The sequence below is a fragment of the Gallinula chloropus genome (assembly GCF_964237585.1).
Source record: "Gallinula chloropus genome assembly, chromosome: 22".
In the NCBI taxonomy this organism is placed as follows: Eukaryota; Metazoa; Chordata; class Aves; order Gruiformes; family Rallidae; genus Gallinula; species Gallinula chloropus.
The window spans coordinates 8,482,688-8,510,157 of record NC_140107.1 but is presented as its reverse complement, the minus strand read 5'-3'; the positions used below and the strand labels follow the sequence as shown (position 1 = coordinate 8,510,157).

The window sequence follows — 27,470 nt, the reverse complement described above, 5'->3', positions numbered from 1 at the left end:
TGGGAAAAGGGAGGAGCAGAATTCCTGCTGTAGGGACTGGGGTTGAGAGGGGAGAGTAGGAGGTACCACTGCCTGTGACCCGGCACCATCAGCTGCAGTGCTCTCAGCAGTGGGAGCTGTGTGAAGCTGCTTTGGCCCTGCTGGGGCTGCTGAAATGAACCTTTGCTGGTTTAACACAAGCTGTGGGTAGTTGGAAGGGGTCTGATCCAGGCTCCTTTCCTCTGTCTTTACAACTATTTGGACTTAAAAGCTGTCACTCCTGTGAGTGCAAAGGGAAGCAGTGCATGGGAGGTATTAGGGAGCTAAGTGTTCAGACAGTGCTTTGAAGCTGGAATAATCTGCTGCTGAATATTCATGGGAGAAAAGAGCTGGAAGGCACCTGAAGAGGTCATTTGTTTATTTTTTTCTACCCTGAGGCAAAATGAACTCAACTTAAACACCATTTTACAGCATTCTCTTAAAAACCTTTAGCAATAAGTGCTTGATACCCTCCATAGGTCATTTAAGGCAGCATTTGACTACCCTGACTGCTCTGTTCAATTTTAATTACATGGAACAAGAGAAATCTGAGTGCATACCTTATCCAGCCCAGAGTGATTCTCCCATCAGCTGAAATCAACCACTCCTGTGCCAGCTGCATGCTCAGAGGGTTGTGTGTCTGTAGTACCAGGAGAGGGGAGGGATGAAAATAAAGCAGAGGAATTGGAAAAGTTTCTTAGAACAGCACGTTGGGAGGAAGTGCTTGTGTCTTGAATTATGTTGGGTTTACTGAAGGCCTCTTGAAGTTGCATTTTAAAGAGTGGAAAGGTTATGTTTTCATCAGGAGGAGTAGTTCAGACTTTCCTGAGTTGGGGATCGTCACCTTTTCCTGCTGCTGGAAAGGCTGTGTTAGGCTTTGTAGAGATATTTTATAGGAAAGGAAGAGAGTTCTCCTTGAATAAATAATCCTAGTGTTAAGCTTAGTCTAAGCCTTATGATTTTTGGCCTGTAGTTTAGCCATAACTTTATTCATCATTTATTGTCCATATGTAATGATAGGAGTTTTATGCTGTAACAGCAGCATCCTCACTGCTGTGAGGTGCAGAAACAGTTGTGGATTATATAGCCAAATTAAAGTGTCCCCACTTCCTTTTTGTTATGTGGTGGAGTATTGTGTTTCCTTAAAGCTGATCTCTCAAAAAAACCCACTGCATGAACCTCTCCCAATGTGCTGCTCCCCTCCCTCCTCCCCCTGCACTTCCTCAGGTGATGGTTGATCAGCAAAGCCCGGTCTGTGCAGCCTTGTTAACACACCGACCCTGGACATGAGTCTCAACGGGCTGTGTACGTTGGAGTCCCTCCTCCCTTGGGAAGGTGGTTGGCACACGCCGGGGTGGCAGCACCCACCTGGTGCTCTCCAAGCCCTGTGCTCACTGGCTTCTCATGGAATCACTCACAACACCGGGAGCCAAAGGCTCGTGTGTCGTAACGCCGGAGCCTGGCGTGTTGCAGCTTGTGCCTTTCCTTTTGTCTCGCAGGGCCAGGCACAGATCTCATTGGTGCTTCTTCCATCTGCTATAGAGTTGTGTGCCACGCTGTAGCAACGCCTGATGTTGGGTTTTGGGGGTGTTTTTTAAGGCTTCCATAGCAAGATTTCAACTTGTTGGTTCAGCTCTTGCCAGTGATGGCAGCTACTGATTCGTCATCAAGTCAGGAGTGTGCCATAGAATCACAGAATCCCAGACTGATCTGGGTTGGAAGGGACCCCAAGGATCACAGAGCTCCAACCCCCTGCCACAGGCAGGGACACCAACCTCCAGCTTGAAGCTACACAAGGTTGCCCAGGGCCCCAGCCAACCTGGCCTTGAACACCCCCAGGGATGGGGCACCCACCCCCTCTCTGGGCAGCCTGTTCCAGCCCCTCACCACTCTCTCTGGACAGAACTTCCCCCTAATATCTAATCTAAACCTTCCATCCTTTAGTTGTAATCCACTCCCTGTTGTCCTGCCAGTCTCTGCCCTTTAACAAGCTGATTCCCCTCCTGTTCCTCTGCTGCCTTCAGGGACTGGGAGGCTGCAATGAGGTCCCCCCACAGCCTTCTCTTCTCCAGGCTGACCAAGCCCAGCTCCCCCAGCCTCTCTTCATAGGGGAGCTGCTCTGGCCACGGAGGTTGGGTTCGTGTATGGTTTTGATAGGTCTTGTAGCTGTGGTGCCTCACTTCATAGCTGGGAAGCCTTCTCTAGAGGATGATCCCCAATGTAGGTACCCATCTGAGACTGGGTTCCTTTTCACGTGCTCTGACACAAGTCAGGTGAGTTCCCTTGGCAGGTCCCAGTAGCTCTTACTGCTTTCCTGATCAAATCTGGAGCTGTGCTGAACAGGAGGTGCAGAAAACAGATACAACACCCAGCCCACAGCGCTGGTTTGGATGAGATACCTGTCTGTCTGCAGTGCCAACGTGACTCAACTTCCAGAATTGAGTTATTGACTGAAAACCTCTTACATAAGTGACCGTGCAAGGCATCAGCGTTAAGGTAGAAGAAGCCATTGATCTCAAACACAATTATGAGCTATTTTTACACCACCAAAGCAAGTAAAAGTAATTCTTGGCAGTGGCTCTGGCACCTCAGTGTTTCCAGCCCTGCTGTGCACCTGCACTGCTTGGCCTCTGTTTAGTGGCAGTGTAGTTTGGGACTGTGATGGAAATAAATTGCATCTTATGTTCTGCAAGGAGGCTTGGCTGCAAACATCTGTGTTGACTTGAGTAGATCTTGAAGCAGAGGGAAATGTGCATGGAATCAAGGTGTGCTACCCCTGTGGAAGCAATTTGAGCCCATTAGCATGACTACTCAGAGGTTTCTTTTCAAATAAGACAGCGTAGGGCATGGTATCATGCAAAACAAGAGCTGCAGCACAGAGACAGCCTCTCAGTATGCCTTCAGCCACTCTGATTGCTGCTGAGACCGAAGGCTGCTGCCACAGTCCACTTCAGGCTCTGTGTATCCTGCATTTGATATTCTGATACTGTAAATTGCTCTAACTGGAGTCGTGAGAGGGACGTCTCACAACACGTGCTGCTCTCTGGCTTTCTGTCATACAGCAAAGCCACCCTGGCTTGCATTTATAGAGAGGTGTTACTAAATTAACCTAAAACTCCATTTCTTCTTCTAGTGAAACTAGTTCTTGGTTGCTAGATTGTTCCTTCTGATTCTGGCAAGATCAGGTGTCTGGCACTTATTGCTACCCAGAGCTCATTCTTTAGATATGCAAGTGTGGCTCTGCACATTTTACTTTTAAATCAAGGGACAGGCTCCCAAAACAGAACATTACAGTTTGGAGAGTTAGCACATCAGACTGGAAGCATCTCAGGATGCCGGGATTAGGTTTTTATTCTAAATATTCACTTTTCAGCTCTGTGAATCTATTTTTAATTCCTCAGACTTCCAGAGTTTTTGCTGGGTGCTGGGGCATTGGGGTTTTTATTCTTTGCTAGTAAAGATGGTATCTATTTTTCCAAACAAAACTGCCTTGCTTATTTACTCCTCTCTTATAACACTAATTCCTAATTATTAATGTGTGAATTTTATGGGTGGCTGTAAAACCAGCAGCATCTTAAGAAGTGTTGTGTGGGGATATTTTGTGGGGGGTGTTTTCTGTCAATGCAGAGGTGTTAAATCTGTATTTGGGGGGGTGCTGGAATCAGGTGGGGGGAGTTTGGTTTGGCACTGTCATTTTTCAGAGATGTTTGTGTCTTGTCCTTATTTGTAGCTATAATCTAAGGATGCTGAGGCAAAAAGTTTGTCAGATTTCAGTCTCCATCTCACTTTGGGTTTCGCTGAGGTTTGGATGGAGCGTGCTGCTCCTGCCATGTAACACACCAGCGTGTAAAACAGGCCCATTCCCATACCTAAAGTCATGGGAATGTGACTGCACTGTATGCAAAGAACCTGACACTTCTGCTATCACCAGGGTCTGTGTGCTTGATGAGGTTGCTGAGTTAGTGCCTCCCTCACAGAGAGCCTGCAGGCTTGCCAGCACCTCCCTCCGGCATTCCCCGTGTATCCAAATATCTGAAGGGATACGCAAATTTCATTTAGATCTGCTTTCCTCCCAGCAGGCTTTGTTTGGGTGATTTCTTAGCCAAGGCCAGCTTGGGAGTAACTTAAAAGTAGGCACATCAGAAGCTGTGATGTGGTCCTCACTGGCCAGGGAGGTTGCCCTGCAGTTCCCAAGCTCGCTTGGCGAGCCGTGCCGGTGATGCCTGGGAATGTTCCATGGCTGCTTGTCTGGTGGGCCTGGTGGGCTGTTCCTGGCTGTTGCTTTTCCAGCTGGGTACCTGCTCTGGGTAGAATTACAAGTTCAGGGATCTTGTTGGGTTTTTATTTGTGATTGTACTGCAGCTTGTGTTTCCAATAGCAGGTTCTCGCTCAAGCGTGCAGAGCGTAGGCATCCAGGGTGAGAGAGCTTCATTTGACTGCTTCCCTGATTCAGCAGCATTAAAGAGCACAAACTAGCATCTCTAAAAAATAAGAAAAAAACAAAACCACAAAATCAAACCCCAACAAGGAACGAAAAAAACCTCAACCACAGCCACAGAAGTGTCTTCATGCTTGCTCTGTGCTTCTGTGAAGTGAAGCTCTTAAGCCCTTGTCAGCTGCCCTGGGATCTTTGTAAGGTTAGTGTTTGTAAAAGGTGTTCTGCTCCGGTGAGCAGAAAAGCTCTAATTGCAAAGTGTTGATGTCTTAGTTCTTGAGATGTGCTTGCTAATCTGCTCTGTAATCACCTCCAGGCAGTTATGTGTAGGCCTCAGCTTTTTGGCCTTGGGTTTCTTTTTCCCCTCGGTCTGGAAACAAAGTGTTTGCCTTCCTGGCACACAGGCTGTGGGGACAGGCTTGGCTGCTGAGAAGCTGGTATATCACTGTCACTCCTGTTCTTACACCCTTGTTTCTTGCTGTGTGTGCATTTTGGGAGGAGTTGCTTGTATCTAATTCAGTGCCGTGTCAGTGTGGTTTGTGTGTGTGTGGACCTCCTCATCTGGATTCTTCTGCCAGGGCATCCCTGAATAGCATCTCCACACAGCCTGGTTTGTAGGCTCCTGGGACTCACACTGGTGTGGCTTAGCAAATCCAAGGTCAGCATAACACCCCTGTTTGCTTCTGCAGCCTCAGCTGATGGCTTTTGTTCAGTATGGAGCAGAAGGGTGTCAAGGTACTTGCCCACTTGGAGATGGTGTTGCTGGGATCAGCGTGTTCTCTCTGGTTGCAGTTATGTTTTGTGCCATCCAGGTGGTACAGGAGATGGACTTCAGCATCTGTTACTCAGCAACAAGTTGGTGTCAGAGTAGCCAATTTACGAGAAAAGGGGGGATTTAGGTGGGATATTGGGAAAAAGCTCTTCACTCTGAGGGTGGTGGATCACTGGCACAGGGTGCCCAGAGAAGTGGTGGAGGCCCCATCCCTGGAGACATTCAAGGTCAGGCTGGATGGGGCTCTGAGCCACCTGCTCTAGTGAAGATGTCCCTGCTCACTGCAGGGGGGTGGGACTAGATGGGCTCCAAAGGTCCCTCCCAACCTAAGGCATCTGATGATTCGATGGTCCTCGGAGCAGCTCTCCTCCTCGGGAGGGTTGTGGAGGAGATCTCTAGAGGAGGAAGGATGAAGTGTATCACAGCTCTGACGTTTCCCTGCGAGCTGCGTATTGAAAAACACAGACAAGTTCAGGCACTGATACCATGAGAGCAGAGGAACTGCCTCCCGTTGGCTCTGGTGAGCTTTTATTTTGGAGTTTATAGTGATTGAATTCTCTAAGTTGGTGACTCGTGGATCTAAGTTTACTCAATTTCCTACCAGTTATCCCAAACCATCACTTGAAGCAGCAGTTGTCCCTTGGGTGGGGTGTCAGGCTGCTCCTTTTCCAGCAGCGTAGGGCATCATCCCATGTTCACCCTGAAGATAGGAATATTCTTGTATTCATCACCAGGACTTCTTAAACTAGAAACCACTTCTGGCTCTCCTGAAATCCAGATGAATACCACAGGGCATGTGTTTAACACCCTTCACTTTGCATGTGGTAGGGGGTAAAGCTGGGGAGTGGAGGGGGGGTAGAATTTTCTTCCTCTTTTGCTCCAGTAGCTCTTTTGCCTTTTAACATGGGGTTTATTGTTGGTTTGCTGGGGTGTTTATCCACAGGGTTCTGTAGAGCACTCTATTCCAGCGCAGAATTTAAGTGGGTTGAACATGAGTAATTTGTATTTTTTTTAAATAAAGCCTTGAAAAGTGATTTGGCTTGTCTTTGAGATGAATTGCATCTCCGGTTGCAGAAAAGACCCTGTCTAGCATTAGCATTGAAATATTGCCAGGACAGAGCAGACTTCAAGGATTAGCTTGTATTTATGTGCCTAAACTATGTTTTTTGTCTACATTTGACAATGCAGATCAAGGAGGGAAGAATCAAATGCCAATTTAACGCTCATTAGAATATTTATCTCTCTGTATTTTCTTATAAATACTTGAAATCTCTTCATTTGTAGGAGGATGGTATTATCATGCAAATAGTTGTTGAAGAGCCATAAAATAACTTGTCAGTTATTTCTGTGGGTTCCTTACCTGGAGCTTTTCCTGTCTTGAACTGGTGCTTTGAGATTGCAAATACTACGTTCTGCCCTCCTCTTTGACATCCCCTGTCAGAATCCCCTCTGGCTCTTCCCACGCCTCCTGTGTCCCCTTCTCAGGTTGATGAAAGAAAAATAGGGATGGTTCAGAATCTGCCTGGGCTGTGGGAGGTAATGAACTAATGGTCTGACCGTCATCTCTTTGATCTGGTAAGAAGATTTGGTGGATCATCGTGGCTTTGGAACAGCAGGCTTTGAAATTGCTGGCAACTGGCAGCTGCCTCCTGTGTTTTGGTGCTGAAAGAGTTGTCTGGGCCTGGAACAGGCGGCCCAGGGAGGTGGTTGAGTCGCCTTCCCTGGATGTGTTTAAAAAAAGGGTAGATGAGGTACTTAGGGATATGGTTTAGCTTAGGATGGGAATGGTTGGACTCTGATCTTCAAGGTCTTTTCCAGCCCTGTGATTCTGTGCTGTATGGTGCTGCTGTGCTTCCCTTCGGCTCGAGGAAGGACCGAAAGGGGGATCGTGCCTGTTTGTTGGAGCTGAGTCTGCCCTCGGGTCTTTTCCCATTACATGGTGACACATCTGCATGCCCCTTGAGATATTTCCCCACAGAAGATGGAGCTCCCTTCTCCATTACCCGAGGGACAGAGACTTACAGCTTGTATGTGGTGTCTGTCATCATGAAGACTCCAGAGCTGCTCTGGGTGACCCCGAGAGCATCCAACGTCAGGAACTCGCTGGCTTCCTCTGCTTCTCTCACTGGAGAAGTGAGTGGTGACTTCTGGCATCAGCAAGATGGTTTCAGGGCATGGGAAGCACCAAGTCCCATCCTGCTGGGTTGTGTCTGGGCAGGTCCTGTGTGTGCTTTTGGTGCCTCTTCCCCATCCTTCCAGGCTGGAGCCACAGGCAGGAGGGAGCACAGAGGCGGCTGGTCCTCCTGCTCCAAGGGATCCCCGAGTTGCACGTCTGGCTTTGTTTTAATATTAACTAGAGCTGTTGAGTTCCTCATCAAAAAGGCACAGCTTGACCTAGGAGTTTGGGGGACAGGGAATCGTGTCAGTGGAGCTTGAAACGTGCCTGGACGATGTCACACGGGCTGGCACTGTCTCGGTCACCCAAGGCCGATCGATGCTGGGTGCCCTGACCTCTTCACCATCTTCACTGCAGCACAGTGATGGGGAAGGTCTGAACCAAGTTGTTGTCCCTTTGTCTTTTCCATGTAACACCTTGATGACTGTTCCTACATCCTGGAAATATCTAGAGAGCTGCTTGCACGGATAGGAGTCTCCATGAAAGCACAGGCAGCGTCCAGTGTGAATTCAACAGTAGCCAGACTCACTTCTCATCCCACAGTTGCAGAACACTAAACAACAGACATGGGGCTTTTAAAATATTGTTTCAGTTAAAAGATTTAACTTTGAAATCTTCCTGCTTTTGGCATTCAGCATTATGCAGACTGTTAATTTCTCCTGTTGATTAACCCCAAGAAAAGAGGCACTTTTAAAAAGAGTGTAAAGCCACAAAACCTGACACCTTTCGAATAGGCACAGAAGCAAGTGTTTCATTAGGCTTTTAGGAATAATACTGGGCTGACCTTGACATTCTGGTTTCAGCTTGAGGGGGGGGGGGTTACTGCCATATCCTGCACTCTTGTTGGCTGTAACAAGCAAGAAGAAAAAAATGATGTTATAATAGGCACACACTGAAGTGTGAGCAGTGACTGGTCATTGGGTGTGCTTCAGAGCTCCTTGAGAAAAGGCACAGCTCTAATGAGGGAATAAGGAGACTATTTTTGCTTTCAATTCTTCCTGGGTTTTATGTTCTTTTTCAATCTTTGGAAAAATAAATTTAAAAAACCCCAGAGACTGTGAGGATCGCTGCATTGATGCTCTGAGAGCTGCACGTGTTCCAGAGCCATGAGCCAGGCTGGTCCCTTCCTGTATTCCTGGGACTTGGAGGGAACCTGGCAGCATTCGACTCCAGTCTCCTTCCCTCATTGCTGACGCTGCTGCTTGTCTCTTCCAGCTCCCAGAATGTCCACGGATGGCGGCTTCGGCACAGCTGGCAACAGCGATGCCCAGCAAAGCCTCCAGTCCTTCTGGCCGCGAGTCATGGAGGAGATCCGCAACCTCACCGTGGTGAGTGCCCTCCTTGGGTCTGTTACTCCAGTAGAACTGACAGCGAATAGTTCCAGGCTCTGGTAGCAAGATCAACCTCAGCCTGGATGTATTCCTGCTGCTTATGGGATCCAGTAGAGTTGGCTATTTACACACTGCAAGGTGGTAAATGATCGCTCAGCCGGACTGTTTGCTTGGGACACAACTTGACTGCAGCTGATTCCTCACATAATGAGATGTAATAGTCATACCTGCAGGTCCTTCTGGACTAAGGAAGGCGACAAAGTTGACTCAAATGTCCTGTTAACAGGCTCAGTGATAGCTGCAGCTTTGTCCTGGGGTGTTGCAGAGGAATTGTTTTCTGTTTGGGGGATGAAAGGAATGTGATTTTAAAGCAGCCACAGGTATAAATGTAGCTGCTGGAAGCTGGTTTAGTGAACAGAAGATGGAGGGATTTGAGAACACACCTCATGTTGTACTTTGTGAGCTGTTTAACTACTGTTCAAGTTCTGTAACATGCAGTGTGTGACCAGTGTGTGAGGGAACCCTTATCCACATCAAAGGACAGGCTGCAGCAGCACACTCTGGGAGATGCTGCTGCTCAAATTGCGACTTAGTCTTTCACCCCTTCATCCCCCCAAACACCTGGCTGTTGGCAGACAGTTCTGGTTTTATGAATGAATTTTGGGGTTTAGAGTTCTGTGTAGAATTACTATGCCTTTTTCCAGCACCAACTCCTTTGAGCGAGCTTGAAGTTTTGAAAATCACTTGAATACCAAGTGCATCATTATCATGTGCTTTATTAAAGCCATTTGATCAAAAAAATCATGCATACTCTGAGAATAAGAATAGGACTAAGTAGCTTCTATTTTTTTCCATCCCCAAAAGGGATGTGCATGAGAACAAGGGCATATAGCAAGGATGACTTTTGAAGAGAGATTGATAGATCACTGTGATACTGCACACCTGAAAGCACACTCCTGGGCTTTTAATGTAGCTGAAAACAAAAGAACTCCAGTTGAATTCGGGCTGTTCAAAGTGAAAACCCCCAATCCAGTAGTCTGAAGATAAGCTGCTTTTTTTTTTTCCCCCTCAGTCTGTGTGCAGATAGTTGATTAAAGAAACAGATGTAGAAATTTGTATGCATAACCAGAATTAATTACTTTCCTCTTTCAGCACAGTGAATTCTTGTGTTCAAGAGCTGTAGTTTGTCTCCATCTCCACATGAAAGGGGGTTTATTCTGCAGCTTATCAAGTATGGGCAGCTTAATTTTTAACTGCTGTATGAATCTGTTTACTGCATTGCCAGCTAGTAAGTCATTGAAACTTTAACTGAGGGCAGGGAACGGAGTTGGAAAGGAAAGGGATAACTGCAAAGCATCCCTGTGCAGAATCCAATCCTGAAATGAATTGTGCATCTTACAGTGTAAGCACAGTTAAAGCTCATCCACATGTACTGCATGGTGGAGGCTGGAGCAGCTGTTGCCTGCTATTGGTTGCCTGCTCTTCAGGACTATCTGCCTGGGTTTGTGTGGTTGCCACGTGCCACCAATAGCCAAAAATTCATGGGGAGAAACAAGGGAGCTGCTTTAGAAGAACAAACCAGAGCTCCCTCTTCTCTGCCCCATCCAACCAGAAGGACTGTAGCCTGCACTTGGTGAAACAGGACTAGGCTGAAACGTGCATTTCAGCTCCACAACGAGTTAGAAGAGGCCAGTGAAAGCATTGAGACCTAATTTGGGAAACAGAAAAGATGAAGAATTGGTGTCTGAAGCCTGTTCTCCTGGGCAGTAGCCAGCAGTGGCCATGCTTCCCTTCACCATGGTACTTGCGTATTGATTGTGATTTATGTGACGTTTGCCTGTCTGCCTTAAAGGAATACAGGACCTGTAATTTTTTCCTCACTGTCTCTCTTCCCTAAAGATTTTAATAGCATCGTGCCTGTGCACATCTCCTTGTGCTTCTGCTGTTCATACAAGTTAATAAACTTGAGTTTCACAGGGAGTTGTGTCCTCATCTCCCTGCTCAAAGCTCACAGGGCTCTTTAAAAAGGAACAGGCTTTAAAAAAATAATAAAAAAACAACAAAAACCTCAAAAAAAAAAAGCTTTGGGCTATTTTTCTGTGCCCTGGCAACCCCTGAACTTGTTTATATGATGCTTACTGGTTGAAAATGCCACTGTGTGTTTGAGCACAGGTCCCAGCCCTGGCTGCCCTCTCCTCCCGTTGCCCAAAACCCCAGCAGGGTGCTGGGCACTCCTGATGACACAACCTCCCACTCCAGGTTAGTCCTGATGACAGGATGGGAAGAGGAGTGTGTTTCTCTACAGAACGTGGGCACAGAACACTTCTTAAAATAGATTTCAGTATCTGCAAAAATGCATATAAATATACATAAAGATTTGATAGATGAATTAAATGAGATGCCTCCTGTGGGAGTGCTGACTAGACCATGCCCAGCCTCTGTCTTTCTGCCTCAATGGGAAGAGCATTTCCAGCATATTTTTCCCCTCTTTTGTTTCACTAACATGTCTTGCAGCGCCTTCTTCCCTAGAGAAATGAGTTTCCTTTTCTTTCCTCTGACACATCTGCTAAGAAGGGAAGACATTTATTATATTTCTTCTTAGAAGGCCTCTGTGGGCAGGGAATCTGCCCCCTCAACACGAGGGTCTCCAAGGGACACGTTAGTGCAGATAGTGGGTGTCTCAGCACAGTGACAGCGCTGGCTCCTAAACCACCATTACATCATTTTGAGTCAGCACTCCTCTTTGTGAAATCCATCTTAAAGCAGGAATAGAAGAGATGGTTTGTTTTGTTTTTTTCTTTTTAACAAGATTCTTGAAAGGTTTTTATGCCAAAATTGGTATTGGGCAACAGGGAAGTACAAATAAAGCAAAGATTTCACCCTGTGGCCCCACAGAGCCCTCGTTTGCCTTTATTTTCTCTTGTGACTTTGTGTAAATTCCAATGGTTTCTGGGTCCCAAGACACCTAATTCAATTAGTTGCTTCAAGTATAAATAGATGCAGAAATGTGTAACGTTGGAAACATTCTGTTCTGCAGAGTGACTTCAGCTTGGAGGTGAAATAGTCGATACCAGTGTCTGATGGGAGGTTTAAGTAGAGTTATATCAGTATAAAATACAGAAAAGCAGCTGAGGATCCTCAGGCCTGAGGAGAACCTGCCAGACCTCAGAGAAAATCAGTTATTTCTATAAATCTGTGACTTGTTTTGATGTTTCTTATCTTACCTTTGTTTTTAGTTAAGTATCAGTAAAGAGTCTCCAATGTGAATCTCTCTGCAGAAAGACTTCAGAGTTCAGGAGCTCCCTCTGGCTCGCATTAAGAAGATAATGAAGTTAGATGAAGATGTGAAGGTACGCTCCTGGGCTTTTGGCTGAAGTATTTATGATCCTTTTGGTGGATGCTGTAGCTATAATTCCTTGCAATTCCATACTTCTTATTATTTATTACTATTTTTAAAGCATATTGGAACAGCTGTCTTTGATACAACATGAAGAGGCTTTGTGTAATTAAACTGGGGTGGGAAAGAAAGCTTGTTTGGATCTTTAGTTGAGAGGTTTGCTCCCTTCTGGTAAATACCAGCCTGTGGCATAACTCTGTGTGTTCCCTGGTGTTCCTAGTGCTTAACTGTCTCTCCTGGTGTTTCCTCCTTGTTTCTCTCAACTCTTCCTTTCACAAAGCTAGAGGGTGCTCAGCATGAGAGGTGATGTCACTCAGTATGTGCTACGCTGCCTGAAGTTTAAAACCAGTAATAATTGAGGGGGGTAAGGTGGGTTTTCTACCAGTATTTCTGCTGAACCCTTGATGTGTGACTGGTGATGATAACACATGAATTGACTGACATAAAAGGCAGGAGAAGGAAATGGCCTGTGGGGTTTGACTCTTGAGCTGCTCCACTCCTCCCCATTTATTTGTTTTTATTTTCCAAGTTGGAAGCCTGTCAGACCCTTCACTCCTGAGGGAGGAGATGGTTTGGGCTTTCTTCTTGTGTCTTTTTTTCAATGTGACACCATCCTTCTGTGAGGATAACCTTTAGCATTTAAATGAGAGCCTGAAAAAGGTGTCTGTTGTCTTCCTGTACAAGGGAGCTATTCATCCAGCCTGGAAAGGGACCGGCCCCTGGCCCCCGGGGTCCCAGTTCACTGTCTGAACCAAACGAGTGCCAACGGTTTGATGATGGAAGAGGAGATGGGGTTTTAGGGCGGGGGGTGGGGAGGGAAAGTCCCTTGTCTGCCTGGAATATTATTGAATGAGGAGGCTGGAGTGGGGAAAAGCACTAATGCCAAGCTGGCTAATAATGAAACTGCTTGATTTGAGTAAAACCTGAGTGAGATCCTCCTTAAGGAAAAGGACTTGAGTGAGACAGTCTCTACCAAGGCCTCCAAGCCTCCTTTGCAACTTCAGCATTTATTTCAAATTGCATAAATACTCCAAATATAAAGTAAGAACTGGGTTATAAAACGAGCCCTTGACCTGTCCTCTCCAGTTTCTGAGTCGTTCATGCAGATGCCCAGGTGCTGCCTGGAGAAGCTGCTGGTTGACAGCCCCAGGGTGACTGTACATTTGCTGGCCTGCTGTAATCCAGCACGGTCTGGAGTTGGCATCTGCCTAATCACAGGGGAAACAAACTTTCCAGGCAAACTTTAGGTGCCCAGTACTCTTTAAACCCCACTTCACCTGAGGCTGTCAGGCCTAAAGATACTCTGATGTGGAAATTCCCCAAGCCTCAGGGTTAAACAATGCGAGCATTCAGCTTTGGCTGCGATGATAAAGGGACTGAGAGGACCGTGTCACAGTGTCACAGCACTAATGGCAGCCTTGGAAAGAGCAATTTTTTATAATCCTAAATTGCCTTGCAGATGATCAGTGCAGAAGCTCCTGTGTTGTTCGCCAAGGCAGCTCAGATATTCATAACAGAGCTGACACTGCGAGCCTGGATACACACAGAGGACAACAAGCGCAGGACTCTGCAGGTAACAGAGCTGTTCAGCCTTCAGCTGCTTTGTAAACTGTTTCCAACTCTGTGTTTCCATAACATGAGGCATGTTTTGCAGACAGCAACTTGAGTGTCTGTGTTTATCGCCTGCCTGCTGAGCGTGGGGCCCAGAGTGACACTGCAACTGAAATGCTTTTTTCTTAATTTGTTTTCAAACAAACCAACAACCCCCAGAAAAACAAGAACAAACAAAACTGCAGCCGTTTGTGACCTGAGTAAAGAGGTCACTGGGTGACCTCAAGAATAAACTGGACCTCTTCAGAGTCTTTGGGGGGTGGGGGGGAGGCAAAAGGCATTCACTTTGTCTTACATGGAAACCAGAACTATTTGAAATTACAGCAGCCATCAGTGCAGACCCTCAGATCAGAGGTGGGGGATTGTGATGTGTAGGACCACGTCAGCTCTCCTCTACACTAGTGCAGAGATTGCTTTGGTGCCAGGAGAGATGTCTGATTTCAGACCATCACTGTCCTATCAGATGGCACCAGCTGCTCAGTCCCCACTCAGCTGGGCTGATGCTACCTGCTTAACCCAGGTTTGCAGGCAGTTGCTGTAGGAAGGCTGTATGTGATATGTATCCCACCAACAAGATGCTTCCTGAGTACAAGTGCTGACTCAGGCATGTCCTGTTAACAGTTTTCAAGCCTAGATGGACCCGTTTGTTTCAGAATCACACTTTAATCCTGATGCAGAAGACCTTGAGTTGACTCAGGTTTTATTTCTGACTGCCTTGCCTTTCACAGCAGCTGCCCTCCAGGAACAGCTGCTCTCTGCATGGACTATGCAGCTGGAGAGCCACAGACTCTCCTTATCAAGTAATTGGGAAGAAAATTTTGAGTGGAGAGGTCTGAGTTCTGGAAGTCTGTTCCTGAGGAAATTGGATTGCACCCAGTCCTCAGCATGGAGAATGAAATATGAGAATCATCTGTTCAGTAGAGGTTTTCTTTCTGGTGAAGAATCTTTTATGATGTATTCTGCCTGCAGAACAACAGAAATCTCTCTCTTGTGCTTTCTACGTGATCACTGTTTGGCAATTAAATGCCAAGACACTGTGAGGCTTAGAAACATCAGCTAGCCTGAAATGAGAGGATTGATAGTCTTTCAGATTGTACCTACTCATCAGGCAGCACAGGCATCCTCCTCTCAAACCCTGTTCCTATGTAACCCTTACAAATTTATCATCAGCTAATGAGGGTGAGACTCCTAACAGCCTGTTGATTTACCCTGCTTTTTAAGGTGCCTTACAAGTTCTTTTTATTTTTGTCATGGGGGTGGTTTCAGATCTTAAGCAAACCCATCTAAGTGATGCCTTACTGCTGGGTAGTTCTTCATTAATGCTTTGACCTGATGCTATTCTCTGGATTTACTTTTCAGGCAAGCTATAAAAGTGAAGTTAGCAGCTGTTTTGGGATGCTCACCTTGCCAGCTTTCCTGATACATGTTTGGCCAGTTTGCTGACTATATGTTTTAATCTTCATGCTTTCTTTTAACCATTTTGCCCTTCCACATGCTGAAGCTTGTTCTCTCAACACCTCTTGGGATTCCCCTGCCCAAAATAAGATCTTGTAATGCTTTATTTTTATTTTCTCTTTAATCCCATCCCCAACTCAGATTCTGCACGTGTTGCTCCTAATACATGGAGCAGTCATCCTGCTCAGGATCTGGAGAAGACCCTCTCACTTGACTCAATTAAAAAGCTCTAGCAGAACCAGACTTGTAAAGCTGAAGGATTTCTCTCTCTTTTTGCTGTTGCAGAGGAATGACATTGCCATGGCAATTACAAAGTTTGATCAGTTTGACTTTCTTATCGATATCGTTCCCAGAGATGAACTGAAGCCTCCGAAGCGCCAGGTGAGACTCAGAAATGATTGCCACCTTCTCTGTCCTTTCCTTGGTGTGATTTCAGTCTCTAAGAGAGCCTAGAAAGCAATACAGAATCAAGTTTAAACATGAGACTTGTTCTTCTCTCTCACATGTGTGTTTACAGCAGTTTTCACATTCTTAATGATTTTTTTAATGGAAGTAGAGCCTGGGTGGAGGTTTACAAAAGTCTGATGTGGGGATTTACTTAAGTCACAAAAAACTACTCAATGAAATGTGTTTAAAGTTAAAAATTTGAACTTTAAAAAAGCTTGCTGAGTATGCATGATTTGACTTGTAGAGGGGTAAAGAGGCTTCTTTGCTTAGCAGTGCCACCTCCTGCATCCTTTGGGGCAGTTAATGCTACTGTAAACATCCTTGACTGGAAGCTGTAAGGTGTTGGAAGGAGCTTTCAGTCGGATGTTTACAGCAGCAGGCTGCTGCAGTCCTCTGAGCACGAGATCTTGGACACTCCACAGGTTTGTGTTTTATAAAGCAGCTCCTTTCCCTCTGCTGAAAAATGTGGTGAGGTGGTTTTGAAGCTCAGTCTCACTGCTTCAGATGCACAAAGAAACAGATCCAGCTCCTGCTGGACTAATTTATCTCCTTCACCTAAAAGCTTGGTGTTTTGCTGCTGGGAGATCACCAGTTTGGTAATTGCTCATCTGTCTTCCTTACAAGTTGCCTGGGAGATAAAATGGGTGGGCTGCCATCAGTGGGGAGCAGCTCCCTTCACACAGCGCTGTTCCTTGTCCAGCAACTCCTGGAATCAAAGCCCAGGACTCATCAGGAGCAATTTCTTCTCTGAACAGGAAATTTCAGTAGTTATAACAATTGCTCTCAATTCCTTCAGCTGGTTTTTTGGATGTTTCAGAAGGTTTGCTGTGTATTAACCTTTGGAAGAATCCAAGGTGGTCCTTAAAATAGCCTCTCCAGTGAGTGCTACTCAAGGCTGGCATACTTTAAACATTTTTTTGGCATGTGTTTTACTTTCAGTTTTTTCTTTGACATGTGGGGGGTTTGGGATGGGTTCTCTACATTATTCCAATATAAATCTGGGTAACATGCAAACATATCTGTGCTTTGAGTGCTGGCACCAGCAGTTCCTTTGTGGACCTGGATTTTGGAGGCTGCTGGTTTATTTTCTGTTTTTTCTTTGAAGTCCTCATGGTGCTCCTGAAGTGACAGCCAAAGGGAGGAGAGACACGCTTGGTCCTTTCTGCTGATGCCCTGACTTGAGTTGTAATCTCTCATCCTCTTTTCTTTTAGGTGCCTCAGGTACTCTACTTTGCAGTGCTATTTTTAGAAGTACTCCATGTTTGGGAGGGAGAACATCACTCACATCTTTTCCTTGCTGGAGCCTTTTGATTCGAATTGTAACGTTGTGATTACAGAACATGGGAGTTCTCTAACCAAACGAGTGCCAGGAGTGTTTTGGTAGTGTGCTGGGTGCATATGGGTTGCTCAGTTAGTGTCTTGATGATGCATCACACCAGAGATGGGTCTCCTGTGTGGCACAGCATCAGCAGTGAAACCCTGTGGTTTTCAGTTTGAAACAGGCTTTAGAAATCACAGAATCCCAGACTGGTCTGGGTGGGAAGGGACCCCAAGGATCACAGAGCTCCAACCCCCTGCCACAGGCAGGGACACCAACCTCCAGGCCTGGAGCTACACAAGGTTGCCCGGGGCCCCATCCAATCTGGCCTTGGACACCCCCAGGGATGGGGCACCCACCCCCTCTCTGGGCAGCCTGTTCCAGCCCCTCACCACTCTCTCTGGAAAGAACTTCCCCCTAATATCTCCTTTCCCCCTTCCCTCCTCCAGCTTCACTCCATCCCCCTTGTCCTGCCAGTCTCTGCCCTTTAACAAGCTGATTCCCCTCCTGTTCCTCTGCTCCCTTCAGGGACGGGAAGGCTGCAATGAGGTCCCCCCACAGCCTTCTCTTCTCCAGGCTGACCCAGCCCAGCTCCCTCAGCCTCTCTCCATAGGGGAGGTGCTCCACTCTGATCATCTCCATAGCTCCTCTGACCCCTCTCCAACAGTTCTACATCTATCTTGTATTGTGGGCCCCAACAATCCCTCTGCTGCCTGTGAACACTGCTGAGCCACTGGAGATACCACTCATGAGAGAAGGAGAACTTAAAGAGAAGTTTAGTGGAGAAATAGCTGCCCAACAGAACTCATCTTAGGACTTCACAATGCAAAACACTCCCTTGATTCAACGGTGTTGAAAAGCAGCTGCTAGAGGCTCTGACAGCCTGTGCTGTTTGGCTGGGGGTGTGATCTGTATTTTATCTCTGCTGTGGAAAAGACTGTTTGACAAGTCAGCGTTGGTTCCGTGGAAGAGCTGGGAATGAATCCACCACTGTTATGTTGCTCTGGTAACTAAAGCTGTGCCTGGAAAATAAAAGGTGGCAAACGATGTGATACCCTGTAGTTCCAGCAGGTTGGGATTAAAAGCCATCTTTGCCTGTAGCAAATGCAGCTGAACCTGGAGTAGGTACTCACAGAAGTACTCGGTTGCCTTAATTGTTGTGGGATTCAGCCAGGAATTGAGGGGTGGAGAGCTCTAGAAAGAACAGAACAAAGGGCTGGGCTTTCCAGGCACAGCCACAGCTCTTCTGTGCATGTGGTTTTATGATTAACTGGAGATGGGTCCTGCTGAATGTGTATTTAAAATGTGTTGTTAATCCTTCTTGATGAAGCAGGTAGGAATAATGAGCAAACTACCACGTGTAGGAAGTATTGGAAGTGTCTGGTTGTGGTGGTTTGTGGTGTGGTGGGATAGTGCTGGTGTGGGCTCTGAGAGCCAGGCTTGGAAGTCGCTTCTTGGTTACAACTCCCTGCAAGCTGCTTCATCCTTGGAGGGGGTTTTTCAGGTGGGCTGCTGAGAAACATCCCAGTAGTAAGGCTTTTCTTGAGTTGCTGTCTCTGAGCGAGTAGCATCTGAGCAAACAGCCTCTTTCACTCCTGCCTGATGCCCATCTAGACAACATACATTGATCTTGCTTAATCTGAGTTCTTCTTTTCCCATCCAGCTGGATATACTGGAACAAACCTCATTTAATGCAGGGGAGGCAAGCAGACCTGTGTAAAGGGGAATCCACCATGTAGTAGCACGTGTAAACATCCTACACTCTCAGCTGTGAACTCGAGGTGGCTGGGAGAGGATTGTTTACGCCTTCTGCCATGGAGTGAACATCTGGTGAGCCACATCTTCCATCAGGTGCAAGATCCAACTGCTCCTCTGGGGAGCTTAAGAATTTTGATTCTTGAGTGTTAACGGCTTGCCACTTAACGTAGTCTCTGAAAATCTGCTTCTTTGCCTGAAATATCATTAATCATAAGGAGTTTTTCTCCCCTAAATACATGCTTAGATAAAACAAACCAGCAGTGTCACAGCCTGTGCTTTCTGGGAGCGAGCTTCTGGTTTTTTCATGCTGTGGGAGATACTCTGGCCACCAGCAGAATCAGGCTGTTAAGGCACAGTATAAAATGAAGTAGTTGTAATTCTGGAAAAGCTGGATTTAAGTCAATAAATAAAGGCACAAAAGTATATGTCAAGTCCATGACACTTATTCCTGGTGGTTTAACATTGGAGCTGGATTGAGATTGGTGTTGGGCACATAGGCTAAGAAGAGGGGAGTTGACAGCTGAGGGGTTTGTAAGTCTTCCTGGTGCATTTGCAATTCATCCTGTGTTAAGATAACAGGTAGTGATGGAGCTCACTGATGAGGAGTTGTGTGGTTTCCAACTAATGGTAATTTTACTCATTTGCTTCTCATAATGAAATTGGTGGCTACGTTATTCTGCTTGGGGTACTGGGGATGGTCTGGATTTCCATACAGCTGAATAAATGAGGGAACCCATTTTGATTTATCATTGCCAGTTGACTTAGTTAAAGTGTTACAAACAAGGTATTAAAGGCATGCTCCATGGGAAAGTGCTTACAGGGTGGAGGGGTGTTTCAGCCACGGTGGGGGTGTTGGGCTGTTGACCTGTTCCCTCCCTGTTTACCCCTCTCTCCCCTGTACCACAGGAAGAGGTGCGTCAGGCTGTGACCCCAGCTGAGCCCGTACAGTATTACTTCACCCTGGCTCAGCAACCTGCTGCAGTGCAGGTTCAGGGACAGCAGCAAGGACAACAGACCACCACGTCCACCACGACTATCCAGCCAGGACAGATCATCATCGCCCAGCCCCAGCAAGGGCAGGTGAGGCACCAGCAGCGCTCAGGGGCTTTGTGCTCCTGTGGAGCCAGAGCCTGGACTCGCTCCTGTTGCAGTGTCCCACAGGCAATGCCAATCCAGAGATGGGTTTTCTGGTCGTGATCAGGTGCTGAGACACCTTGATAAGGGATCGTTAGGTCCTGGGTTGCCTCTGTGGTGATTGAAGCATCGACACATACCTGGGGGGGGTGGGGTTAGAAAGCATTCTGCCCATTGCAGCCTCTGTACTGTGTGGGTGTTTCACTGGTGGTCAGTCCCCGCTCGGTCCCTGTCCCTGTTCTGACTGCAGACCACCCCCGTGACGATGCAGGTTGGAGAAGGCCAGCAGGTACAGATAGTGCAGGCCCAGCCCCAAGGACAGACCCAGCAGGCTCAGAGTGGAACTGGGCAGACCATGCAAGTCATGCAGCAGATCATCACCAATACAGGAGAGATCCAGCAGATACCGGTAAGGCTTTACTGGTAGAACTGTTTAACAGTCCTGTGAGCAAACTGTCTGCTGGTGTGATGGTATATGTATGCTTTTTTATCTGCAAGAGGAAGTTTGGATTGAGTGGTGTGTTTCCTGCACTGAGAGAGGACAACTAACAGGGTGTGACATGAAGGGGGAAATAAATCTAACCCATCCAGTGCAGATTTGTTGCCCCAACGCTTCCCCCTGAGTGAAACAGTTACGATTAGGAAGCAATAAATGAAATATTTCCTGGATAAACCTTACTCCTTTACTACAGCGTGGTTTCAATAAAGCATAATTAACTTCTTGTGCCTTTACTTGGTTCTGCCTCTGCAATCTGACCTGGCAGGCTGAGTGGGAAAGGGGCCATCTGTGAGTTTATTAATAAATTTTATGCTATAAGAAATATTTCTACAAAATCCTTAGAGCTGGTTGGAAGGATGGCTTTGCAGAACCAGAAAAGATCTCTTTGCTTTCACATCAGTACAGACCTGCTGTGATCTTAAGAGTGGGATTTTGAGTACTCAGCATCAGCAGTAACGTTCTAGGTAAACGTGTGGGTCAGAAAAATGTCACTTCTCCCCCCCTGCCACCCCCCTGTAACTCAGTCACAACAAAGCCAAGTCTTTTGGTTCCCATCTGGAAAATTTCACACCTCTTAAAATAAAAAAACCCCATCCAGTTCTGTGTACTTAACCAGCAACCAAAGGTCAGCCCAAGGGACCAAGACAAGCGTTTCACTTTGATCTCTGTTATCTAGAGGTGCCCCCACAGCTGGGGCAGAGCTGATCTTTCCCATGGGTTTGGCTCTTTAAGGTTTGCTGAGCTCCCCTCTGCGTGTCTGGCCGGTGGTTGTGCTTCGAGGCAGCATCTTGGAAGAGGTTTAGCTTGTGGTTGTCACCAGGTTTTGCCAATTCACTTCCAAATTCTTTTCATCTCTTAAATCTTCAGCTCATTCCTACTGCTCGGCTGAAGGTGCTGGTCAGACAGGGAGTGAGTTGCTTTGCCACGTGTGGTGCTTTACTACGAGTGACCTTTCTTCTTCTCTGCCTTATCCACCACCTCTCTTCTTACATTCCATCATGGCTTAGCCCAGCCATCAGTTAAACAACCTCCCAGCCTGGTGGGATGGGGTAGGAATTGGGAGGAGCAAAACAAGGGGGGAAAACTCAGAGGTTGAGATAAAGACAGCTCAATATGGCAGAAAAGGAAGAGGAGAATAATCATCATAAGGATGTAAGGACATCCCAAACAGGAGATGCTCAGCACAGTTGCTCACCACCCGCAGACCACCAACGCCCAGGTAGTTCCTGAGCTGCAGTCTGAACCCCCAGCCAGCTTCCCCCAAATTTTGTGTACTGAGTGTGACTGTGGAATATCTCTGTAGCCAGTTGGGGTCAGCTGTCCTGGCTGGGTCCCCTCCCAGCTCCTTGTGCACCCCCAGCCTCTTCTCTGGCAAGGTGCTGTGAGGAGCTGAAAAGTCCTTGACTTAGTGTAAATATTGCCTGGCAACAACCAAAACATCACTGCCTTATCAACATTATTCCTGCCCTTAATCCAAAACACAGCACTGTGCTGCTACTAGGAAGAAAATTAACCCCATCCCAGCTGAAGCCATGACACTGCTGCTCTTCCCTTCCTTCCTTTCCTGATGAAAGTCTCTCCAAGATACTTGTTCTTCAGAGCATTTTGGAAGGAGATCTCCACCCCCAGCCTAAGTGAATCCCTTACAACTGAACTGTTGCATCCTCCTCCTTTGCTTCAGCTATAGAAGAACAGATCAGACTTTGTTTTCCAGTTGTCTCCAGTGAAGGCTTAACTCCCTACAAGAAGGGGGCTTGGAGATCATCCAGGTCAAACATAGCTGTGAGTGCAGAAGGCACTGTTCTCTGCATGGGTAGATCCTCTTGCAAGTGCTCCTGTGTTTTAGGAGTGTGACTGGAAGCTCTTTAATTAGTGTCTGGTTTTTGGTAATGCTTCTGCCACCTTCTTGCCTGGGAGCATCTAAGAACAGGTACCTGTGACTGGTCCTCTTGTGCTGCAGGCATGGGACAGACCCTGCTGAGTGCCAGAGCGTGGCATCTTTTGTCTTTGGGCACCCTTGGGTCTCTCACAAGCACAAGACTGCAAACCAGAGCAGCTCAGGAGTAGTGTTTGAGTTAGATGGTTGCAATTTGCGCTTCTGTATCTAGGGGAAGAACTGCTCTGACTAATTAAGAGGATTCTCCTTAATGGCAGCGTGTGGAAGAATCACACCATACTGAAGGAAGCATCTCCCCTTGCTCACCTCCAGCACGTGGAGTAGAATGGAAGATGGAGCCGTGTGCTCACTACAAGAGCTCTTTAGCACCCAAACCTGGGGAGCAGCTTGTTTAGTTTCACAGCATTACAGGGTCTCCTCAGTGCTGCTCTGCTCTGCACCCAGGTTATTCTTCCCTAGAGTTTCTTTCTGTCTCCTGGTGGTTCCTTCTCGCTCCTGCAAAGAATCTTTGTAACACAAACAGGGCAGTTTGAAGCACTCATAAAACTAGCAGTGCCTCTGGAGTCTTGAGAGGATCTTACTGGTGTTCTCTGCTGCTTTTCCTCACGCTCCTGATACTCAGTGTGCTTCTCTGCAGCGATTTTCCCAGTTACTCAAGAGCCATGGGTTGCCTCTGGAAAGGTAGCTTTTAGTTTTTAAAGCCAGAAAAGCCTGGAAGTGTTTATGTCAATTAAATGGTAATGATTTGTTTGTCTTTGTGTTAAATTTAACCTGTATTTTAGCTAAACCTCGCTGGGTGAGTTCTTTTGAAGCTCATTCTCATTTCTGGAACGATGCTCTCTTTAAATGCCTTTCACCCACACCAGTGCAGTTACAAATCCATGCAGGAAGCCCCCAGTGTGGAAAACATGATCTGCAGGCAGATCTTGGTGCAGAAACAAATTCTTTATTGAAATGTTTATGCTCATGTGGAGTTTATTTGCTCTTGGAATTATATTGGAGCTGTTAGATGCAGCTGGTGCAGTCAGTGGCGTTTGTGTAAATGCCAAGACCATGTTCTAGGCACTTGAACCTCTGTCAGGGAGCAGTTTTCAAGTGCTTTCCCATGTCCTTCTTTCCCCTTTTGCCAATGAAAAAACCCTCAAAACACTTTTTTAATACATAATTAACCCTAAAGCTGTGACTCCAAAGGTACTAAAGTTAAATACCACTAAATGAACGGTTCAGCATCAGTCTCAGCAGTGCTGTGACCTGTGTACTGCTCCCCAGGTGTGTAGTGGTAGAGTTGGCTGCTGGTACCACAGAAAACACAAGGTGAGAGCTGAGGGGACCATGATGACATCATCTTCTCATCCCACTCCCCCAGACATCTAATCCTCAGGGTCGGAGGAACTAAAGTAGGGGTTGAATGTTGTTCTCAAAGAAGGGATGGACACACAGAGTGTTGGCCTGTGAAGTGGGATGGACAACAAGTGTTGGCAGAAACTTGCACTAAAGCTTCCAGGTGTTACCTTGCCGTATTCCTGGGGTTTGTCATCTCATGTGAAAAATTCCCCTGTATTCTTTTATAACTTTTTTATTGGCAGGATGTACTAGGAGTGTCGTTACCTTCAGCTCCCTGAGTTTTCCTTATGTGAAATGATACATCAGAAGAAGTAACCAGCTTCTTGTAACCCAAAAGGAAAAAAAGAAATAAGTGTTCTCAACAAAACCCATCTGAAATTTAGGGATTTAATATGCTTTGGCTACTAACTGACTGCTCCCCTTCTGGATAAAGAAGTCTTAACTTCAAGAGCCCACAGGAGCTCTGCAGACTTCATCCTTGCTTGGGCAGGCTCTGTGATTAGTTCCTCACCAACTGAAGCTTTTCCCCCGGTGTCATCTGTTGCTCTGGCTTCTGTTGTGGACACGAGAAGGCAAGTTTGTGTGTTTGAGGTTACACAGTTCCCTGTTTAATTGTCTTTCCCCCTGCCCCCTCCGCTTGTCTCCAGGTTCAGTTGAATGCTGGCCAGCTGCAGTATATCCGCTTAGCCCAACCTGTGTCAGGCACCCAGGTAGTCCAGGGGCAGATCCAGACGCTTGCAACCAATGCACAGCAGGTATGCACTGAAAACAGCAGGGCTGACATTTAACTGTTGAAAAGTGTTGTTCCCTAGCTCCTGAAACTGCAAATCCCAGACAAACTGAGCCACTCTTGGGGTAGGATTCCTGCGTTTCTTTCCTTCCTGTTCCCTTCATCAGAGTAACGGAGCGAGGAGCACAGCAGCAGTCTCCTTTAGCCGTGGTGCATGCGTATCTGTATGTGTGTGTGTCTCATGCTGCTTCTGAGCTGGTTGCAGGTAAAACTTGAGTTCATCAGCCTTCTCTTTACTTCTGTTCCTTCTGGCTGGGTGAGGGAGGAGCAGTGGCACAACCTCTTCTGGTGGGGAGGGGAAAGCGGTTGCAGAGGTGGAACATCAGGACCAGCGTGGCTGCCAGCGGGTTGTCTCACGGTCTTGTTGGGACCGGTCGCTGTGGGATTCTTCTCTGCCTTCAGAGGATGGGAAGGCTGCTGCTTTTCTGTGATCCTGAAGGCTGCTTTCTCCTCCTGAAAGTCCTGACAGGACATGCTTGTGTTTGGTTTTGTAAGGGCCAAATCCTGTGTCCTTTGTTCCTGGCTCATGGTTAGCACCAGCATGACTGCGGGCCGGCGGCATGAGCCGTAACTTGCCACGTGGTGGGTAATGAAGTTTGAAAGAGTCAAAAACAGCTCTTGAGAGGCAGCAGCAGAATCTTGTTAGTGGGGTTGTAACCCTCTCCAGAGTGCTGGCAATGATCCTTCTTCTCTTACCCTTGTAGATAACGCAGACAGAAGTCCAGCAAGGACAGCAGCAGTTCAGCCAGTTCACAGATGGACAGGTAAGGACCTGATGCTTGGTGTGACATCCCTTTGAAGTCAGGGGCTGGGAAGACTCTCCCAAAGTCCATGTGCTCTAGCAAATTGGCTTCTCCTGATAAAATGCTGATACTGCTTCCAGACCTTAACCAGGAGCCGGGTGAGTGGGTGTTGTGCCATCTTAATTCAGGTGGATTCTTCAGGTTCTGCTGCCTTTGCTCCAAATTACTCCAGTGCCCTCTGGGTGGGATCCAGTATAGCCCAGACTGGTTAAGGAATGAAGGCTCTAACGTCTAGCTGTTGATGGCTGCATCAGCAGCCTGGACTCAATTTGGGCATCCAAAATTCACAGTGTTACTGTGCTAGAATTTAGCAGCAGATACCTATTGGCAATTTGTGGCCTGGTTTTTGGGGTCAGGTTTTACTTGGACCTGAGAGCTGCTGTCAGTGCCACCGCTGAACTCGCGGGGTTAATGCACGGCGTGTGCACAGAGCGAGCTGGCTGGGGGGAGAACTGACAGCCCTTCTCTTCCCCTCCTGTCTCCACCAGCAACTCTATCAGATCCAGCAAGTGACCATGCCTGCAGGCCAGGACATCACCCAGCCCATGTTCATCCAGTCCACCAACCAGACCTCAGACGGCCAAGCCACGCAGGTGACCGGGGACTGAGCAGGGTCCTGACAGCCAGTCACCTCTGTGCAGAGAGGAACACGCCCCAGCCTGACCTGTGCTGTACCAACCTGGTCCCAATACATCTGCTTCTCTGTATCTCTACTTGATATTCAGCCTATAGTAGGCTGCACTATACACCTTCCTCCGGTGGGTAGGAGACAATATCCACCAGACACTGACAAGAAGGCAATATTTGTATTTTTATTTTTAGAAATCACTATTTCAGTGTACTCAGCTGCTTGTTCAGACCCATGACACAGAGAACTAAGCAAAAGGGATGTGTAGCATCTCAACCAACAACTTGTAGAATCTTTTTATCAAGTAAAACTATTAAAGGGTACTGCCTCTGCTTCGTTGCAAGAGCTTTATTCCTGGTGTTCTGGTTTTGTACTTTTTCTCTGAATAGAGCTAGATTCAGGCCTCCCCCCCTCAGTGGTTTATTAGGGTGTTTGGGGAGAGGGAGGTATTAGATTTTCTTCTCCTGCCTCCTTTCTTGGTAAGTTGGAGCATTGGCTCAAGGGGAGGGGGTAGGGGAGGAGTAATTAAAGTGAAAACAAGACACAAAAAATTAAAACATTCCTTGTGTTATGACTTTATTCTCTAAGGGAGAAAGATTTTTTCATCTGGCTTATTCCAGAAACACTCATGGAAGTCTGGACAAAGCCCAGCCCTGCCCTTAGCCCTTGTTCAGTTGATGCATGTAATATATAAGCTTCCTAAAATGAAATAAATGCCCTTTGTAAGATAATGTGTGTGCTTTCTTTGAGCTCCAGAGCCCCATCTGGGCAAAGAGCATCCTCAGTCCCTGGAAAACAGCAAGAGGGGTGAAGGGCTGCCCGGAGAAGGTGAGGGGTGAGGTGGGGGCTGCCTGCCCTGCCGTGGGTGCTCCATGCAGATGCTGTGCTGTGATCCGGGCCCCGGAGCCCAGCGCTTCCACCTGCAGGGCCAAGGCCTCTCCCCCAGCCACTGGGTGGGTGTCTGACTGAACTGGGGGGGTTGGGGTAGTTCTGAGCCAACTTCAGAGGCCGGGTTGAAGTCAACTCCCAGCAGTGTTGGGTCTTGGCTAAAAGAGGGGTGTGAGTTTGTACCCCAACCCTTTGTGTGGGGGCTTTCTCCAGGAGAAGCTGTGGGGCTCCGTGCAGCACCCCGACCGAGCCAGGGGCTGGTTCCCACCCCCCCTATTTTGGGCTGGCAGAAGCAGGGGCTTGCTGTGGCTCTGCCAGGGTGAGACTGGCAGCCCTGTATCCCAGCATCCCGGTGCTGGCCGCACCCCCCCTTCAGCAGGCGGGGGGGATGCGGGGCGAGCAGCACAGAGCTGCGGGGGGCAGCTGCTGCTAGGGAAGGAAAACAACGCTTCAGCACTTGGCTGGTGCCAGCTGCGAAATCTGGGCCAGGTTGTTCCCGCCAGGCCGGGGAGCTTGCTGCATTACCTGCACCTCCTGGGCTTTGGAAATCGCGGTTTTCTCCTTTCTTCGCCTTTTTCCGCGGTCCCGCAGAGCCTGGGAGCCAGCAGCGCCCTGCAGCAGCCGAGCGGGGCCGCCCGGCGCCTTCCCCGGCTCCTGCTCCGCTCGGAAAGGACCGGGAATAGGGGCAGGGAAGGTACTTTGTGTGGAAGCTCCGTGCGGGACCAGCCACCGGAGGGCACCCGTGGGCGGCCGCTGCCCGGGGAGGGGC

General features: G+C 47.5%; 1 protein-coding gene across 4 annotated transcripts in view; it reads left to right on the top strand.

Moving 5' to 3' along the window:
* NFYC (nuclear transcription factor Y subunit gamma) overlaps window positions 1-26,145 on the top strand; it is a 35,719-nt gene extending 9,574 nt beyond the window's left edge. For 2 of the 4 annotated variants that reach the window (XM_084274348.1, XM_084274349.1), the window contains exons 2-10: window positions 8,617-8,729; window positions 12,011-12,082; window positions 13,589-13,702; window positions 15,481-15,576; window positions 19,625-19,798; window positions 20,103-20,261; window positions 24,240-24,347; window positions 25,087-25,146; window positions 25,674-26,145. In XM_084274348.1, coding sequence (XP_084130474.1) covers window positions 8,625-8,729; window positions 12,011-12,082; window positions 13,589-13,702; window positions 15,481-15,576; window positions 19,625-19,798; window positions 20,103-20,261; window positions 24,240-24,347; window positions 25,087-25,146; window positions 25,674-25,793 — 1,008 coding nt within the window. In that variant the 5' untranslated portion in view covers window positions 8,617-8,624 and the 3' untranslated portion in view covers window positions 25,794-26,145. The remainder of the gene's footprint in view (window positions 1-8,616; window positions 8,730-12,010; window positions 12,083-13,588; window positions 13,703-15,480; window positions 15,577-19,624; window positions 19,799-20,102; window positions 20,262-24,239; window positions 24,348-25,086; window positions 25,147-25,673) is intronic. The other 2 variants (XM_084274350.1, XM_084274351.1) reach the window with 2 other exon arrangements.
* The last annotated feature ends 1,325 nt before the right edge of the window (window positions 26,146-27,470 follow it).